General features: G+C 32.1%; 1 protein-coding gene across 3 annotated transcripts in view; it reads left to right on the top strand.

The window, feature by feature from the left end:
- The first annotated feature begins 144 nt into the window (after window positions 1–144).
- Window positions 145–17808, top strand: part of LOC117106464 (sorting nexin-14-like) — a 22360-nt gene continuing 4696 nt past the window's right edge. Inside the window, exons 1-24 of one of the 3 annotated variants that reach the window (XM_033247825.1) lie at window positions 145–296; window positions 1070–1270; window positions 2262–2340; window positions 2744–2787; window positions 3035–3122; window positions 3420–3504; window positions 3982–4138; window positions 4588–4663; window positions 5265–5309; window positions 5942–6025; window positions 6419–6536; window positions 7144–7299; window positions 8102–8162; window positions 8262–8328; window positions 8657–8715; window positions 9736–9786; window positions 11520–11649; window positions 11900–12126; window positions 12844–12893; window positions 13488–13591; window positions 13789–13891; window positions 14221–14261; window positions 14581–14651; window positions 16412–16480. In XM_033247825.1, the coding sequence (XP_033103716.1) occupies window positions 196–296; window positions 1070–1270; window positions 2262–2340; window positions 2744–2787; window positions 3035–3122; window positions 3420–3504; window positions 3982–4138; window positions 4588–4663; window positions 5265–5309; window positions 5942–6025; window positions 6419–6536; window positions 7144–7299; window positions 8102–8162; window positions 8262–8328; window positions 8657–8715; window positions 9736–9786; window positions 11520–11649; window positions 11900–12126; window positions 12844–12893; window positions 13488–13591; window positions 13789–13891; window positions 14221–14261; window positions 14581–14651; window positions 16412–16480 (2267 nt within the window). In that variant the 5' untranslated portion in view covers window positions 145–195. The remainder of the gene's footprint in view (window positions 297–1069; window positions 1271–2261; window positions 2341–2743; window positions 2788–3034; window positions 3123–3419; window positions 3505–3981; window positions 4139–4587; window positions 4664–5264; window positions 5310–5941; window positions 6026–6418; window positions 6537–7143; window positions 7300–8101; window positions 8163–8261; window positions 8329–8656; window positions 8716–9735; window positions 9787–11519; window positions 11650–11899; window positions 12127–12843; window positions 12894–13487; window positions 13592–13788; window positions 13892–14220; window positions 14262–14580; window positions 14652–16411; window positions 16481–17808) is intronic. The other 2 variants (XM_033247826.1, XM_033247827.1) reach the window with 2 other exon arrangements.

Here is a 17808-nt window from a genome sequence, read left to right as displayed (position 1 = left end):
TGTAGTTTCATATTTTGTGCAAATCTCAAGTCTGATTTGATATCCATCCGTTAGAAAGAATCTTCTTACTACACCTAAGTTCTGTTTATCGTTTATCGTTTCGGTATAACAACGCAGAGACTATTTTAAGGCTAATCACATAAACAATAAACACGCCCTCATAATTTCATTCTGTAAAAAAGTGCGACGGAAAAAATGAATCCGAATGCTCGTTTTATACTTGAATTATCTAAACAACATTCGTCGTTCACGGCTGCATCTGTTTCTCTTTTAGTTCTTAGTATAATTCTTTATAGGTTAGTACATTTTGATTATCATATTATGATAGAGATGCCTTGTTCGCTGCTACTATACTATAGGAAATGTAGGCCCCACTCTCTTGTGGTAGAACTGTATCTTCTGGTGCCCATTTGTTGCTGGCACTCGGTGTGCCATGGAATGATTAATTTACAGGAAGTGATCACATGATACTTTTGGGAATTTTGACAGTTTGAAAGGTTGTGTACAGAGTAGCTATTGCATCTATTTAGTAGTAAGTAGTACATAGTACCTCGGCTGAACTTGAAAACAATAATTACATGAAATTCGATCCAACTCGGCCACAACACAAGCCAAATCGACCACGATAAACTTTGTCGCTGTCAAGTTTGCCACAAGCCAACTCATCCATAAGCCAACTCAACCACAAGTCCACTCAGCCACACATTATATGATATATAAATGAATACAGTACAGTAGTATGGATTACTTAATTCTTGTTTTAAGTAGTGCATTATTTGCTTATAACAGTTTTTATTTTACTTTGCTTAAAAATAAATTTTTAATTTATAATATTTTAAAAATATAATAATCTAAATGTAATCAGTTTTTTTTTTTAAGAAACCTGAACTTGGATTTGTGGTTTTTAAAAATGTTATTGTTTTACGAGGGAACCAGTCAACTCACAACCTAGCAAACTTGCTAAAGACCATGGAAACATCAATCCCAAAAGTGGTCTTTAATCGGAGGGAGACCTTGTACAGTATGACATTCTGTGTGATTTAACTAATGTGTTTGTTTTTTCTCTTAGTTACCTACACATTTTGCTTGTAGCTTGGGCATTCTTAGCTGGAGTTGGCTCTTTTTATATCATCTTCAACTATGTCTCTGTCGTGCCAAACATCATAGTTGCATTTGAGAGAAAGAAGAAGGTTCCCAGAGGTAATCAGTCCAAGAAAACTCCAAGACATGTCTGTACTGTTTGCTCAGACAACGAGTGTTGCAGACACAGGTATGGAATATTTAGTCAATATACGGAAGTTGGTATTAGTTAAGGCAAGACTTTATAATACCTTGTTTAGTGCACCCTCTGACAGCCAAAAATGGTAATTTCGAATGAAAATGAAATTTTATTTTTGGCCAGTTTTAACGCACCATCCATCACAAAAACATAGAAATTTCATAAACAATATAATTTTTAATTTATTTTTATTAGGCCCTCCTCTCCCCTGAATTCTCCAAAAACAAGATATACTGTATATATTTCTTCATTAATTATATAAATTTTAAAGCATATATCTATCTCATTACTACACTGTTGAATTCATTAATGAAATTAAATTTTTATTTTCTTCTCTTCATAGATGTTTTTGGCAAAATTATTTTGCCAATTGAGAAAACTATTTTTTTTCCTACCCTCCTATGAAGATCTTTAAAAAAATGAGTTTGCGAAACAAGGCTTAAAAAAAGCCTTGCCAAAATAGATAAATGCTTTCTCACAACTTAATATATTAATGTTATTAAATAGATGTGAATATGTATGCATGGATTGCTTATTTTGTTTCTTTCATTTATTTCTCAACATACTGTACATAAAAACTGCACAATAGTAAAAAGAACTAACTAAGAATAATAACAGTGTTCTCCAAATTGAAAAAGTTTTACTGGTAAATTTGTCCATATAGAGCCAGCTAAGCCCGCACAACGTGAGTTATTGCCACTTTAAATGAAGTACAATGGCTTTAAAAAACAATAATACATAATCATAGCCTAGGCCTGGACTGGAATCATGTTTGTTTATGGAAAGAAGACCAGCCTCTAGGCTACCTGGGCCTAATAAGTGCTTTTTTTATTTTACCAACACACAGTTTTAATTGGTTGGGCAGTTATTATTACTGGTAAAATTGACGGCTAATAGTTATTGTATAAGTATGTGAAAGGAGGCCAGAATAAGTTACTATGGTCACCAATTAAAATTGCAATTTTGTTTTCTTTAATATAAGGTATTTTGTTGATATATCATCAACACAACCATGGACTGATGTATATATACCAGAAAGAGTTGATAAAGCATTATCAGAGGTACTGTAAAAAAAATTAATTGAAATAAATATTTTAGTTAATAATTTTTAATTGAAATAAAATATTTTGCTTTTTTGAAAAAATGTTTTTATTTTTGTATTTTATTTTATTTTTTTCATTTTCGTAAAAAATACAATACAACACATTATAAAGATGACATCTGAAACATAGTTGTTTGTGTTACTAAAGTGGCCCACCCACCAATGGGCTCTACACCTTACCATTTAACATGAAAAATATAACTGATTCAAATCTGTAGCTACCAGTCAGTATTTGTATAATGAATAAATAAAAACTAACTTGTATGCAGACGATTTAAGTCCTCAACAAATATATATTGTATAATTATTTTTGTTTATAAATCATTGTTGTTAGTGACTTTGAAAAATGTTTTATTTCACAGCTATTTGAATTAATCCTGAAAGACTTCGTCTATTCATGGTACAAGTAAGTGTCGCTATTATATAATAATATGTAATATTTAAATTAAACAAAGTATACTATACAATACAATGTTACACATAATGTAAAAGCATTTATGAGGCTTTGGAAATTGAGTTATTTTTGGTTGTAAGATAAATCAAAGATGATGGAAATAAAGAGGCAAAAATCTTAACTGCCAAGCTACATCTTTGCTGCTAAACAATATTTCATATTACTAATCTTTGATGAGCATTTTCTTTCAATTTTTTAGGGATGTAAGTCAAGATGAGGAGTTTGTGAATGAGCTGCGGTCTGGTATTAGGTTCATGGCAGCCGTCCTGCTGAAGCGTATTCAAGAGGTATGGCCAGTCAATAATAATTATAATAATGTATACATTTACACTTGATTTAATTTCCTTGAAATTTACCCTTTGATCAAATGGAATCTTACCCATAAAGAGTGTTTTATTCAGCACATACAGTAGGGCGGGGATGTGCACTTTATGGAGTGACCTCCCTAGTTAATTTATGATATTTGCTTTTTTATGTTAGAAACATACATCCATTTACATCCAGTCATTTCCAATACCTATTTTTATTTTATATATCGAGTACTTTATTAACTTTAATTAACTAAACAAATCTTATATTTACAGGTTGATTTGCCCACACTTATTCTTGACAAACTAGTGAAAAATGGATTATCCCATCTTGATTTGGTTTTAAGAACAAAACGTAAACGTGAGTACTAGAAAATTCTTATAACAAAAACTGTATTTAAATTATAATAATAATGAAATGTGTTTGATTGTCCTTTTATATGATTGTCTTTTTTTGTAATTATGCAATATGTAAATCCTGAGCAATTCAGTTTTTATTGTGATTTGTGGATATTTTGAAAAAAAGAAAATAATAATAATTGTAATACTATTGATAATAATTGTAGCATGTGGTATACTGCACCATTCACCTATAATTAGTAAATCTTAAAAGGGTCCCCGACAAGAGCAAAGTGGGCATGGTCGGTGTCAATTAAAATATTTTGAAAGTGGTCCAGGGGGCGGAGGAAAAATATGGCAATTTAGTGGTTTCAGAGGCTTATTCAATTGATTTTATATAGATAGTCTACTAATATGTAGAAAATACATATAAATGTTTTTTCCCCACCACTCTTAATATGATACTGTAATTTAAATTTTATGTTCTTTTATTCTGTAGTTAAACCAACTGATGAGTTCGATGTGGAGATTCTGAAGGCGTATGGACCTCATCTTCACTGTGCAGCCAGAAGTCGGGATTATGAACTGCGATATGTCCGTCATTTACTCGATGCGATATTCCCTATGCTTATTCCTAAGCATGCTAATAACTGCCAGTAGGTGTTCTGAAACCTAATCGTTTATATTTTTGTATTCCACAACTAAAAGCAAGTAAATTCAGTAATACAGAATGTAACTACGCAATGCTACATATTTTGAGAATTTTTTTAAAAATTAATTTGTTTAAGGAAGGATTGCCAATAGTGAATGTATCACATAATATAAACGTACACATATTAATAAGATCATAATGAGGCTTATGTAGTTGCATTCTTTGTGTTGGACAGGATTTGAACTTTGAACCCTTCGATTGGAAGGCAAGCATCTTCAACCACCACTACAGCTTAGGGAGAAATTGATTTTAGTTTTGTGAAAATGTATTTCTGGCGCTTTACAGAATTTAATCCAGGACCGTAGGATTGAAAGGCCAAAATGTTAATGTACAAATTAATTTTTTATTTTAATCTAACTAACTTAATAAATGCTGCTCTTCTTCATTTTTTAGGGGGACAAAGAATTTCTTCAGAGAACTTTTAGCCGGTTCCGTTGTTATGCCAGCAATGGATGTACTTGCTAACCCAGTGAGTTGTGTTTAATTTTTCTGTTAGGACCTGTCCAGACTATCAAATTTTATTTGACAAAGACCTTTGACATGCCTAAATATGGTCATGACGACATCACATCATAACCATATATAGGAACATCATGACCATATATAGGCACATCATGACCATATATAGGCACATCATGACTATATATGGGCATACAACAGTTTTTTGTTGAACAATATTTGAGAATCTAGACAGAGCTTTATTCTTTGTAGCATCTTCTTTAATGATATAGGTGGTTAATATAAACTTGGTCTTAGTTTACAAATTATATTGAACATTTTCACAAAGTACCTGTAACACCAAGCTGTTTTAGACTACTAGTATAAACGGTTGTCTGTTAAGAATAGCAAAGTCGTTCCAGACAGTATTTGGCTATTTACTATGTGATGAAAACATGGCAGCTTGCTGTTGGCATTTTTCACAATCTTATAAATGTTGAGCTGGTAGACCACAAAGCAATGTGTTAATTCAGATGTGCAAGTTGGATTTTAAATATAGATTGCTCTTTCTAAATGTTCTTATTTACATTTTATCACAAGTTTTAACATCATTCTTTTTTTTTTTCTAATAGGATGTTGTGAATTTGTTACTGCAACTTTTGTTTGATGAAGAGCCAGTGAGTTATATTCTTGCTTGAATTATGGATTTTGCATTATAAATAATAATTTTTAATTTAAATTATTAGGAGTAGACACTAGTGGAACACACATTCAGCTTCCTGTTAAAGTAACCCATAGTTTTATTTTCTATATTGCTGTATTTTTTAGAGCCCTCTAATTCCTAGACCCCTCCAAAATAAGACCACTTTTTCAAAGTTACAAATAACAATAGACCATTCTGCTAAGCCCCGCCCCTTGGAGATTGTTGCTAAGGAAGGTCCCACAAAACAAATGTGGAAAAACATACGCAAACATGTGTGTTTGTAAGACATGTGCATGTTTCTGGCGCTGTCCTGCTTGTTCAGTTGCTAGGTTCGATTGCCCCCTCTGAAAGGTCCAATTTGAGAACGAACCCTGAGACCAACTTACCTCAAATTTTCAGATCCCAAATGTGGTTTCAAATTGTGAGGTCAAAGTGTATTTCTCTTCTTTTGAAATAAGGAAGTATGATGCATTAATGTATATTGCAATGTAGGGTAGAGCAAACATCACTCTTATGGTATTTTGCTGACAGAAACGTACACATCCAAATAATTAATTTATAGTATTAATATTATTATTCACATTCAACATTGTCTGTAACCTCTAGATGGCAGTCTCTACTGATCCACCGACTGAACCTGTTTTGATTTTGCAAACATTTTGCACAGCCACCAGCAAGTCTGTCCAATCAGTAAGTAGATGCTTACTACTTTATTCTGCATAATAAATCAGTATATTTTATTGGTAGTATTTAAATATTAGTTCTCTATTTAACTCTGTACAACTGCTCACTAGAAAGTGCATGACAAATAAAATTATCAGCTAAAGGGATAACTGGAGAACAAAATGCTTAATTCTCCTTAATATTGTTACACGTCTTAGCCTTGTCAATGAATTCTGCAAAAATCAGCAGTAGTGAATATTACTGGCATTCTCAAGGCTACATACCATCCTCACTTGCTGTAGTCAAGCAACATTTGACAAAAATTATAGGTCAATACTTTTATATATTATAAAAGTATAAAGTTTTATTATATTTTATTATTGTACATTACTGTTAAAACTGTATTTATTCATTTTTCAGCCTTTGAGGACTGGTTTGTCTGAGCTTCTCTCCAATAAGGACAATACGCTGTATGAATTTGTAAAATTCATGAAAACGGAGGGAGCGCTACACATTCTGAACTTTTGCCTCGGCATTGGTGAGTGAACACCAACTACCATCAACATAATTATAATTACTAAGGCCTGACCAGACTATCAAATTTTATTTGACAAAAACCTGTGACATGCCTTAATATGGTCATGATGACATCACATCATGACCATATATAGGCACATCATGACTATATATGGGCATACTAGTCAAAGAAAATTTGATAGTGTGGACAGACCTTAACTCTATAATCACATTATCATTATCATCATCATCATAATCAAGTTGTGTGGCCAGATGGTATCAGGTAGGTGCCCCATACCTACAGCCTTAACATCAGAGCTGGTTTGAGACCCTTCTCGACCAGGGTTCAGCAGTTCAGCATAATGACTTTGGAAGTTATGGGTTATCCTCCTACATTTCCATAACATCATTCTTTTCACCAAAAATTCATAAATTAAGATCACCATTATCTTCATTATTGTCATCATCAACATTATCATCATCATCATCATCATCATCATCATCTTCATTATCTTCATTATCATCATCATCACTATCACCATAGTGTATCAATGATCATCAGTACTACTCTCCATCCCCCTCACCTCCACACACACAATGTTCTGCATTTGTTTACTCTTTTTTCTCAGAGGAATTTAACCGACGTATCATGAACCTTGACCTAACCAAGCAGCAGATTGAAGTTCTCCACAAAGAGGCTAAAGACACTTACCACATGTTTATTGCCCCTGATGCCAGTGATAGGATCTCTTTTGGTGAAGACATTGAGCAGGAACTTAAAAAAAGTAAGACACAGTTGCACATGAAATGTGATATGGACGGGGTTATGATAATGGTGATGATAATCATTATAATAGTTTCTAATGGCCAGCAGCTCCTATACATTCTACGCAGGCTAAAATCATTATGTACCAGTTCTATAACTAAGTCATAGAAAATGTCCTGACACTTTCTTTCCTAGTCTGGTATGAGAGCGCAAATTAGGAAGATCCCAAGCTTCTGAATAGAGTTGTTAAGCATGCATCTCGTACTATTGGCATAGAACAATCATCACTAGAATAGCTCTGTACAATGAACGCATCATAACTAAGGCAAAATTCATCATAAGTGATCCTTCCCATCCTGGTAACCATCTTTTCTGTTTAATGGTGGTTTTTTGTGATGGTTATGGTTGTGGTACTAATGGCAGTGGTAATAATGATGGTGACGATGTTTCTATTACTGATTGTGGTGGTAATAATGGTGTTGGTGATGATGGTGCTGTTACAGATGGTGGTGGTACTGATTGTGGTGGTAATAACGGTGTGATGACAGTGTGGTGATTGTAAAAATGGCTGTGATGTGTTAGTGATGAAATGACAGCAATTTGGTTAATTACCATAATGGTGACTACAAAAACCAGAGATAATTATAATATCAATATTTAATATCTATTATCGCCAATAGTGGCTTTAAATTGGTTATCACAGTGGTTGTGATTATTAATATTATCTCCTCAATAGTATCTTCATTGTATGTCAATTAATCACTTATGACAATGAACAGACATTGATGTTTAATTATGTAACAACAATCTTATTTTTCTAGTTGTTGAGGGACCAAGTGACTATGTGAAGAAGCTTAGACCTGCAAACACTGCCCTCTTTAGGTAAGAACAATCAGAGAAACCATTGTAGTGTAAGAAGGAAGAAGAAACAGTAACTTATACTCAGCGGTATAAAAATGTTAATTTAATCTTTTTCGGTAGAGCTTATGGCCAAGCTTATGTTGTTTTGGAAAGCGTCTTCCTGCCGTTGTTCTATCAAAGTGATGCAGTGAGTCCTCTTAATTATATTTTGGTTGTTTTTTTTTGTGTTATCTATGATTAAGTGTATATAGAAAATATTTACAAAGCAAAAATTGGTTGACAGAAGTTTTCTGACAGAGGTACAAATTCACCTCAGGCCCACCGTGTTTGGAGAGAATTTAAAGAATAGAAAATTCTTTTCTGTGAAAATGCTTTTTTAAAGCAGTGTTCCCCTTAATATCATTGGCCTCTTTCCTGATGGGCGGTCCATAGTTCCCCGAGGGAAAGTCCTGGCACCACCAATGCCTTTAAAGATTGTCTTGAAGGTGTGAACATTAATGTTGGTTTTCTTGCAGCATTATACCAGAATATGTGGTGAACGGCTGCAGAAATCACTCCAACGGTCATCATCAAAGTGAGTTAATTGTGTCAATGCTCTCTTTTTCAATCCTACTAGCACAGCATTTATATTTTAATATTTGACTTTTGCACTGACAACTTCAAAGTGTCTATTGGACCTTTCTGGACTGTCAATCAAACTGATAGAACAAAACAGGGCCAAGAATCTCACAAACACACATGTTGTCCCACAAACACACATGTTCCTCAAACACACATGAAATCTCATAAACACACATGAAATCTCACAAACACACATGAAATCTCACAAACACACATGAAATCTCACAAACAGACATGAAATCTCACAAACACACACGAAATCTCATTAACACACATGAAATCTCACAAACACACATGAAAACTCACAAACACACATGAAATCTCACAAACACATGAATTCTCACAAACACACAAGAAATCTCACAAACACACATGAAACCTCACAAACACACATTAAATCTCACAAACACACATGAAATCTCACAAACACACATGAAATCTCACAAACACACATGAAATCTCACAAACACACATGAAATCTCACAAACACACATGCTTTTTTTTTTTACACCTTAGTAACAATATCCAAGGGCTCAGCTCACCGGAATGGTTCATTAGTGAATCCTCTTTATGTAAGGGATTATCTATTTTAAAAAATCATTTTAAGGGTACAAAACCTCCCACCCTCCCTCAAAAATTGAGTACATATGATGATAATTATCATTTTGAAATCATTTTTTCATTTCCATATAAGTTTACATGTTACCTTCTTCTCCTAGCATATTATCTTTTTGCACTTTCACAAAAAGATTTTAAAAATTGATAATTCCTAATCTTTATTATTACTAATCTTCATTTTACAGTACCTAACAACATTTTCTTAATCAAAGCTTATTTATGTACTCTTCTTTACTAAGCTAATGTGTTGTTATATTTTAATTAAGGTCATAGTTCTAATGCTATTTGCTGCTAATTTTATAACAAACTAACAAAATATTTTGATATGCTTTTTAATGATGAATGCCTACGCTAGTCTTATACCAGAGGAAATACTCCCCACTCCTGTGCCAGTGGCACCACCCAGGTAATTATAACTGTCTACCCCTCCTGGTATTGTGGATATAACCACCCCCACCTTCTCCCTGGTATCAAGAATATGAAGATGTCTATAGATTTCAGATCAAAATGTGACCCATTAAATATATATGTACAGTACAGTGTGTTGTGTATTAATTTCTGTGTGAATAATTTGTTAAGGTTTGTTGTTTTACTGTACATTCCTGTTATTTTTTTTTTGTTTTGTACATTAATTAGTTAAGCCTAGTTTTCTTAAAATCGCTACAGTGTTTTCAGTGCAATCGTACTGCCTAGCAATGCCTGGCAATGGAAGGCATCACCTGGCAATGGAAGGCATCACCGAAAGTTCTCGGCGAAAGCTGTAGCGATTTTATGGAAGCAAGCTTTAGTAGTAAAGCTGATGTTAGCATCATTGATAATGAAAACCTGCCACAATATATGGGGCATGCAATGCCAAAACAAACATCAGGAAACCAAACAAGAAAAAATTGACTTTTTAATACATTCATATTCTTCACATTATAAGCTTTAAAATAATAGGTAATTTAATGGAATCAACTTATTATTCATAAAGTTGTGAGTAAACGTATTATGGCTTCTGTACTATTAAAAGTACTATATACAATACTGACATATTCTTACGCTACTTTATACTAAATACTTAGTTTAAAATTTAGTGACAGATGTTTGTTTTGGAATAGCAAGCCTCATATACATATTATTATTTACAGTGTGTGTGTATTCATTTATTTATTTATCCAGGATGATGCAATGTATTCTAAAAGTTCTCATTAAATATTTCTCTATTACATTTCTTTTTGTTTTCATGGGTTATGGTTGTATTTCATCATCAATCTTTTAATTACTGTAATTGTTTTTACACCTATTTTTTTTCCAAATGTGTTTCCATCTGTAGCTTTTTTTTTGCATCTGTAGGACATGTTTTCCTTCCTTTTATTTTTAATTCAACCAAACATTTTTTCTGAAATCTTTTATATTTTCAACTGCTTGTGTGTAAATATAATGCCCTATCAGTTGCGCAGGGAGGGACTTTTACATTTGGAAGGTGTAGACCACCTCAGCCCTACAATGGTTGGGGTTGTGGTAAGAACATTTATGAATGTGGCACCTCTAGATGGCCGGAAATGGCACTTTCAGACTAAAATTTGAAGTATTATTTTTTTTTTTTCTTCATTTAAAAAAAATAATTTTGAAACATTTAGGTGGGAGGGGCTGCCCCGCTTGAATCTGCGTGTAACATGTGTAGAAAAGTATTCCCTTTTTTCCCCTATAGTTCCGTATTATAATTAAATATGCTTCCATGAATATTATGTGTTTACCCTGTGTTGAAAAATGTTTCTGTTAAATGTTTCTTCTTATGTAGGAGGAATATCCATAGACTCTTTTTTCCTCTTTATTATATTTGGTGATGAAGTTTTAGTTGATTCTAATTATAAGGTATCTATCAACATCATCTTCTAGTAATGCATTTCACAAAATAATATTTGTTTGATTGATTGATTGATAGATTGATTGATTGATTGGTTAATTGATTTATTGATACAATGATTCTGGTTTCTGACTATTGATCAAAATGGTATCTGTCAACATCATCTTCTAACAATACTTTTTGTAAACTAATATTTAGATTGATTGGATAGATTTATTGATTCTTTAATTGATTGATTGATTTATTTGTATAAGACTCTTTTGCATTGCTTTTTCTCTTCTGCTGTATAGAGCCAACATTAGGAGGTCTAACGAACCACTGATCAACAAGATAGGGAGTAAAATAAAGGGAGTTTTCCGCAGTAATAATTCAGACAGTAACCAAGAAATGCTCATGGAACCTGAAGGAAGTCAACTTAGTGTGAGTGAATAAAAAAAAAATTATGTTTAAGTAGTTAAAAATCACCGCATATTACATTATTTTGCCAGTTAACATTCCTTTTTACTTAATCATTAAGCCTCCCCATTAGAAGTCATGCCCCTACTCTCTCATCAGTCCTCCCACGTCAATACGCTGAGACACACACTGTACAACATGGATAACCGTGTTCCCACCAAAGGAATCCAAATCCAAACCCAATGTTATCTTTTCCTCATTCTCTTTCTTTCAGTTAAATCATGGCATGGAACCCGTTGATATGCCGTCTGACGACGATGAGCTGTGTGTACCAGAAAATGTTGCATCACCCAATCGGGACCTAACTGCATGGCGTATTGAGATACCGGGACTGGTGATACGCCCCGATGGGAACAAGGATGTGTTCATGTATATCATTAAGGTTCAGAGAATCGACATACAGGCTGAACAAGGAGCAGAAACAGCATGGGAAGTAGAGAGGTAAGCCAACTTTAATAGTTTTACTATTTAACTGTTTTATAGTGTTTTTAAGATATTGAAGTTTTATATCATATCTATATGTATTTTACATTTAATCTATTTATATTAGGCTCTGTCCAATATTATACAAGTAATGAATGTTTATTCACGCAATGGGAAGAATATTTTCATGAGTTAAAAGATTGACTGTTCCATTCAACGAGGCAGAGCCAAGTTGAATGGAACAGTCAATCTTTCAACTCATAAAAATATTCTTTCCATTGTACAAATAAAAAACATTCATCATTTGTTTTATAAACACCTAAAATTGATTCTTGTCATTTGATATTTTATTCAAATAAATCTACTTTTTTTTCTGAATGGAGATTCTTGTCAATTTTAATACTTTATGAAAAAAATCTACCTTTCTCTAAATAGAATAGTCCAGCATCTCTTTAACCAATCAAAAGATTGTATTAGGTTAATTGCCATATTATATCCTAGGCTGTGTGCAATAGGAAAATATGTGTGGAAAGAAAACGCACTTTGGAACTAAATTTCCATGATGAGTGACGAAATACGATAAATAACCATTTCTTGTGATACGAAATCGACCAATCAAATGACAGGTATCTATTTAGGTGTGTTATAATACTTCCTGTTGCCCGCTTATTAACCAATCAGATGCCTAGAATCTGTGCGGTATATAATTGAACGTATTTAATATCTTTCTTGCAGACGTTATCAAGAATTTTATGTCCTTGACAGTAAGCTGAAGGAATTTCATGGTAAATTTCATTTTCTAGATCTGTATATAAACATGAGTGGTGTTGAATAGCTTGGTGGTTAAGATGCTTTCCTTCGAATCCTAGGGTTCTGGGTTCAATTCATGTCAGTGTTGCAGGAATTTCTCTCTACCAAAACAACTCCACTCCCTAAACATCATGATGAGATTTAGTTTGTGTAAAACATAAAAGTTCGATATCGTTCAACTCTGGTATTGATTGATTGTAGACGCACCTGGGATTGCGGATAATAATATTGGAAAACAGTGGGTGATTCTTGTCTAACATTACTTTCTTGACAGGCCAGAATATCATCATTAATCTCAGCTTCAAGATCATATCTTTATGTTCATTATTTTACAAGCTCATTTAGTAACTCTCTTTAATTTATTTATATCTTTGACTGAGGATGCTACTGCAAACAATACAATAACATGGTTTCCTAAATAACAGTTTTAAAATGGAAGTGCTTCTATTTAAACTATATATAAAAGCAATATTATGGACCAAAAGAACCTCCAAAGAACATATATTTTTTTTTTAAATTAGATGATTTTCCATTTATTTTCATTGTTTCATTACTCTAAATTCCTCTAGGTGGAGAATTTGACGATATTCCGTTACCGACAAAACGACCATTTGGTAACAAGTCACGGGAGTTTATTGATTCCAAGCGAATACTTTTTGAAAAGTATCTGCAGGTAATAATCATTTTGAGATTTCCCATTGTTTTTTGTATGTTTTTTAATTGTTTTTATCATTAATTATTGCATTAATTAACATCATAATTATTTATGGTTGGTAATTTTTTTTGAATGTTTTGTCAAGTGGGTATTACAGAATGAACATGAATGTAATTTCTTATAGCTTGTATTTATTTTGATGTTTTTTCCTCTAGAGCCTTTTAACTAAACCAGTGTTGCGTGGCAGTGGACTATTACACAGTTTTTTAACACCAGGGACTGAATTTGTTACCAAATTCTTGAGTGATGTTAATATCAGTAAGCTTGTTGTTTTATGAGATTTCTTAATATACAAATTTTTGATGTTTTTCCCCACTAAATATTGGTGTTTTTCTTGAATCTTTTATTTTTTTGGACGTACAGTACTGTATTTTGAATTTTTTTATCAATTCTTTTACTGTAAATTGTTTCATCCAATCACAATATGTACGATTGCAATAAAGTTTAGTTTGAATATTTTGAATTTGAATTGATTACCTATTATTGTTAAATTTGAATTTAAAATTTAAAATTAGTATTGCAAAGTTTATTGTTCAATTATAAAATATATCATAGGTAATTAATTATGTTTGGTATCCAAATTTCAGGCAGGATGGTAAAGTCTGTACCACAGAGGCTAATGAAGGAGGTAAGCTTGATACTGTGCTTTATTTTCTCTTTTTAATAACTACATAGATAATTATATTGTGGAATATTTAATTATTATTCATTTATGTTGAAATAATGGTAATGGCTCGAGATAATCTCTGTATTCCATTTCTTCATTGATTGCTTTCAAGCCTGGAAGTCATAGATTTTGTGTGTAACACTATTAGTATTGTATATTCGTGTGAATTCGTAGGACATGTACAGGTAAAATTCAATTTGATAAAATACATTTATGATGAATGAACCATGTAGGTCCATGGTAGACATATAATTTATTATTTCTTGCTTTTTATTAACAGAAAGGGCAACATTTAGAGGCATTCTTACAGTCATTTCTGAATTCTGTTGAGGCTCCTAAACCCAAGCCAAGGTAAGAAATTTATCTCATTTTATATAGCTGAGCCTTGTTATTAAATCTAACCTTCAGGATGTTTTGCTGCCAGCAACTTCAATAATTTTGTATCTTAACACGTTAACTGCCAGCGATGAGTATACTTGTCCTACAGGGTGCTGCTGAGGGCGCTAGGGACGACTAAAATCGGGGTAACATTTATTACCTCTTTGTTATACCATGGAGGAAATATATTCTTCCATGGTTGTACATTGTAGAACCAGCACCTTAACAGCTGGTTGTTCGGGGAAGATACACCTAGTTGATAACGTACATATAACAGATGTATGATTGTTGTGTTATTTTGCCAGCAGTACACCCGATTGCATGAGTAGGGGGGGGGGGCGGCCTCTGGACATGTACCAACCCATGCAAACAGCGTATGGGACAATGGAAAATGCTGTCCTAGTGTCAGCAACAAGTTTACTCGTCCCCAAATATCTTCCCATCAATTTATTAGACACACCATTTTGATGATATGACTAGATAGAAGTATATTTGTACATGTATACCTGTTCTGCCACAAGTGAAGGAACCTACAAAATAGGTCTGGCAGTCAACGTGTAAAAACTATATACTATGGGGAAGGGAATCAAGGTCATAGTGTAATGACCATTGTGAGAAATTACATGCCCACATGCATCCTGTCTCTCTCACATGATCATTAAACAAGCATTGCAGGTAGTTTTTATCACTTTATGCTGATTGATTTTGATGTTATGAATTTCATTTTGTGAAGCATATCATCTTCTTAAATTTGAATATATGTTACACTAGGATTATAATTTTACTGTTGAAGACAACTATAAAATTCAACTGGTTATAGGGAGCAATCAATATTTGTTTTGTATACCTCATACATAGATTTTTACAAGACCTATAAATAAATCAAGATTTAGTTACAAAAATACATGTGGCCCAGTGGCATTTATTCACATAGCAAAGTGAATTGGATATTATTCAACAATAAAAATAAGCATCCAATGATATTTTCCAAAGATATTCCCTGTCCTTCCTTCCTTCATTCTTGCATGTTTTATCCCCTTGTGAACTAATCATGGTCATTGTATTTGTCATTTTTATTCATGAATATGTAATGAGACTCCTGTTTTATTCATATAATGATTAGCATATAAGCATGAAAAATGGAATGAAATAGTGTAATTTTCTAGCTTACTTTACTATAGTTTTCTTGGTTTTTTTTGTCTTTTAGTTGCGTATTTTGCAACTAATTTCATTTTACCATTAACTACAGTACTTCTTGTAATGAATATTTTTCATATATATATAGTATATAAATCAGTTTAGAATTCAATTACTTTTCAGTATATGATTTTACCTGTGCATTAACCATTAACCATAATAAGTAATTAAAAAAAATATTTTATGAGACAAACTCTTCATCTCTGCTCTAATATTATTTATATATTTATTTAGAATTTCATTACTTAATTATTTTTCTATATTTATATTTTCTATATTCATCTACTTTATTATTAATTGATTTATTTTTCTAATATTCACATGAAGGAATGAACAGTTTTATTTTGTACATTAATGAATAGATGATCAATTATATTTCATCAATTTTAAGGAAGATTATAATATCTATATAATATGGTTGGTGTGTTTTTTTTTTTTTGTTTTTTTTTGCTATTTAATTTTATGCAAATTGATTTTGCAAATCTTACACAATATTTTACTTTTCCTTTCCTTTAATTTATGCCTGGACTATCAAGACGGCAGAAACCCTTTGAGAATCTAGAGGCATTTAAAGCCTTACGAGGGCTTTTCTGCCAGTACATAGGGTAAACTGATGTACTTGTATGGCCTCAAAGTTTAAATTTTACAACCACTGCTTAAGCTGTGTTTACACTATCAAATTTTGTGTGACAAATTTTGTTTGATGTGCCCATATATGGGCATAATGATGTCATATTATACTGGACCTTTTGAAAAACAACTGAACCTCTTTCATGGGGCTCGGTTGACATTGTCATCCAGTATAAATATATTGGTTTCAATAAACAAATATTACACCTAAATATGGGCATGTCACAATTATTTGTGACATAAAATTTGATCGTGTGGACGGAGCTTAAATTTTTCAATCACTGCTTAACTGTCTAAAATTTCAACTAATCAACTGTCAATTATGTTTGTTTCTATGATTACTTTTTGTTTTTGAAAAAAAAGGATATGAAGAATATTGTTGACCTTACAGGAAATGAATTACTTCATAAAATATGAGACTACATCATTTTTTAAATGTCAAAAAGCTGTCAATCTTCTGCTTAAAAAAAAATTTAATTAATAAAATTTAGCTTTCAAAAACTGTTTAATTGCTTGTTGTAGCTTTCGTGCCTTGAAAAGTGAGACACGAATGAGTCTTTTTGGCAGCTTTTTCAGCAAACTGATCGTGACCACTTCAGGTTTTTTGATCATGTGAGGTCACTGAAAATACCTTGTAAAGCATTAAACATTAATTTAATTTTTTTTAAATATAAATTTCTTTGTATACCCTTCCTATTGCCAAACTTGGTGACATTTATCTTCATATCCTTGATTTAATTTTTTTTATTGACATGTCTTTTGTAAACAGGCACCAATTTTCCACCAAGTATTTTACAATATTTAATTAATTATTGATGTATTAATATTGCTAGAGTTGTTTTGCTTCCTAATACTAACAAATTTTGTTTCACTTTTTTGATCATGTGAGGTCACTGAAAATACCTTTTAAATCATTAAACATTACTTTAATTTTTTTAAATATAAATTTCCTTATATACCCTTCCTATTGCCAAACTTGGTGACATTTATCTTCATATCCTTGATTTAATTTTTTATTATTGACATGTCTTTTGTAAACAGGCACCAATTTTCCACCAAGTATTTTACAATATCTAATTAATAATTGATGTATTAATATTGCTAGAGTTGTTTTGCTACCTAATACTAACAAATTTTGTTTCACTTTTTGTACATTTGATTTCATTTCTTTTTTTCTAGGAATGTTTTCATTTTAATGATATTGAACTTTAATTCATTATAAAGACTTAAGACAGAAATAGGTGATATGACTTTATTCAGTTACTTTACCATAAAAAAGAGAAAACAAGTCTTGTCGCACCAG

This window comes from Anneissia japonica, unplaced genomic scaffold (genome assembly GCF_011630105.1).
Source record: "Anneissia japonica isolate Jap-2015-1 unplaced genomic scaffold, ASM1163010v1 scaffold287880_len176724_cov174, whole genome shotgun sequence".
Classification (NCBI taxonomy): Eukaryota; Metazoa; Echinodermata; class Crinoidea; order Comatulida; family Comatulidae; genus Anneissia; species Anneissia japonica.
Note: the sequence above shows the minus strand (reverse complement) of the source record. Positions and strands in the feature narration are given on the sequence as shown.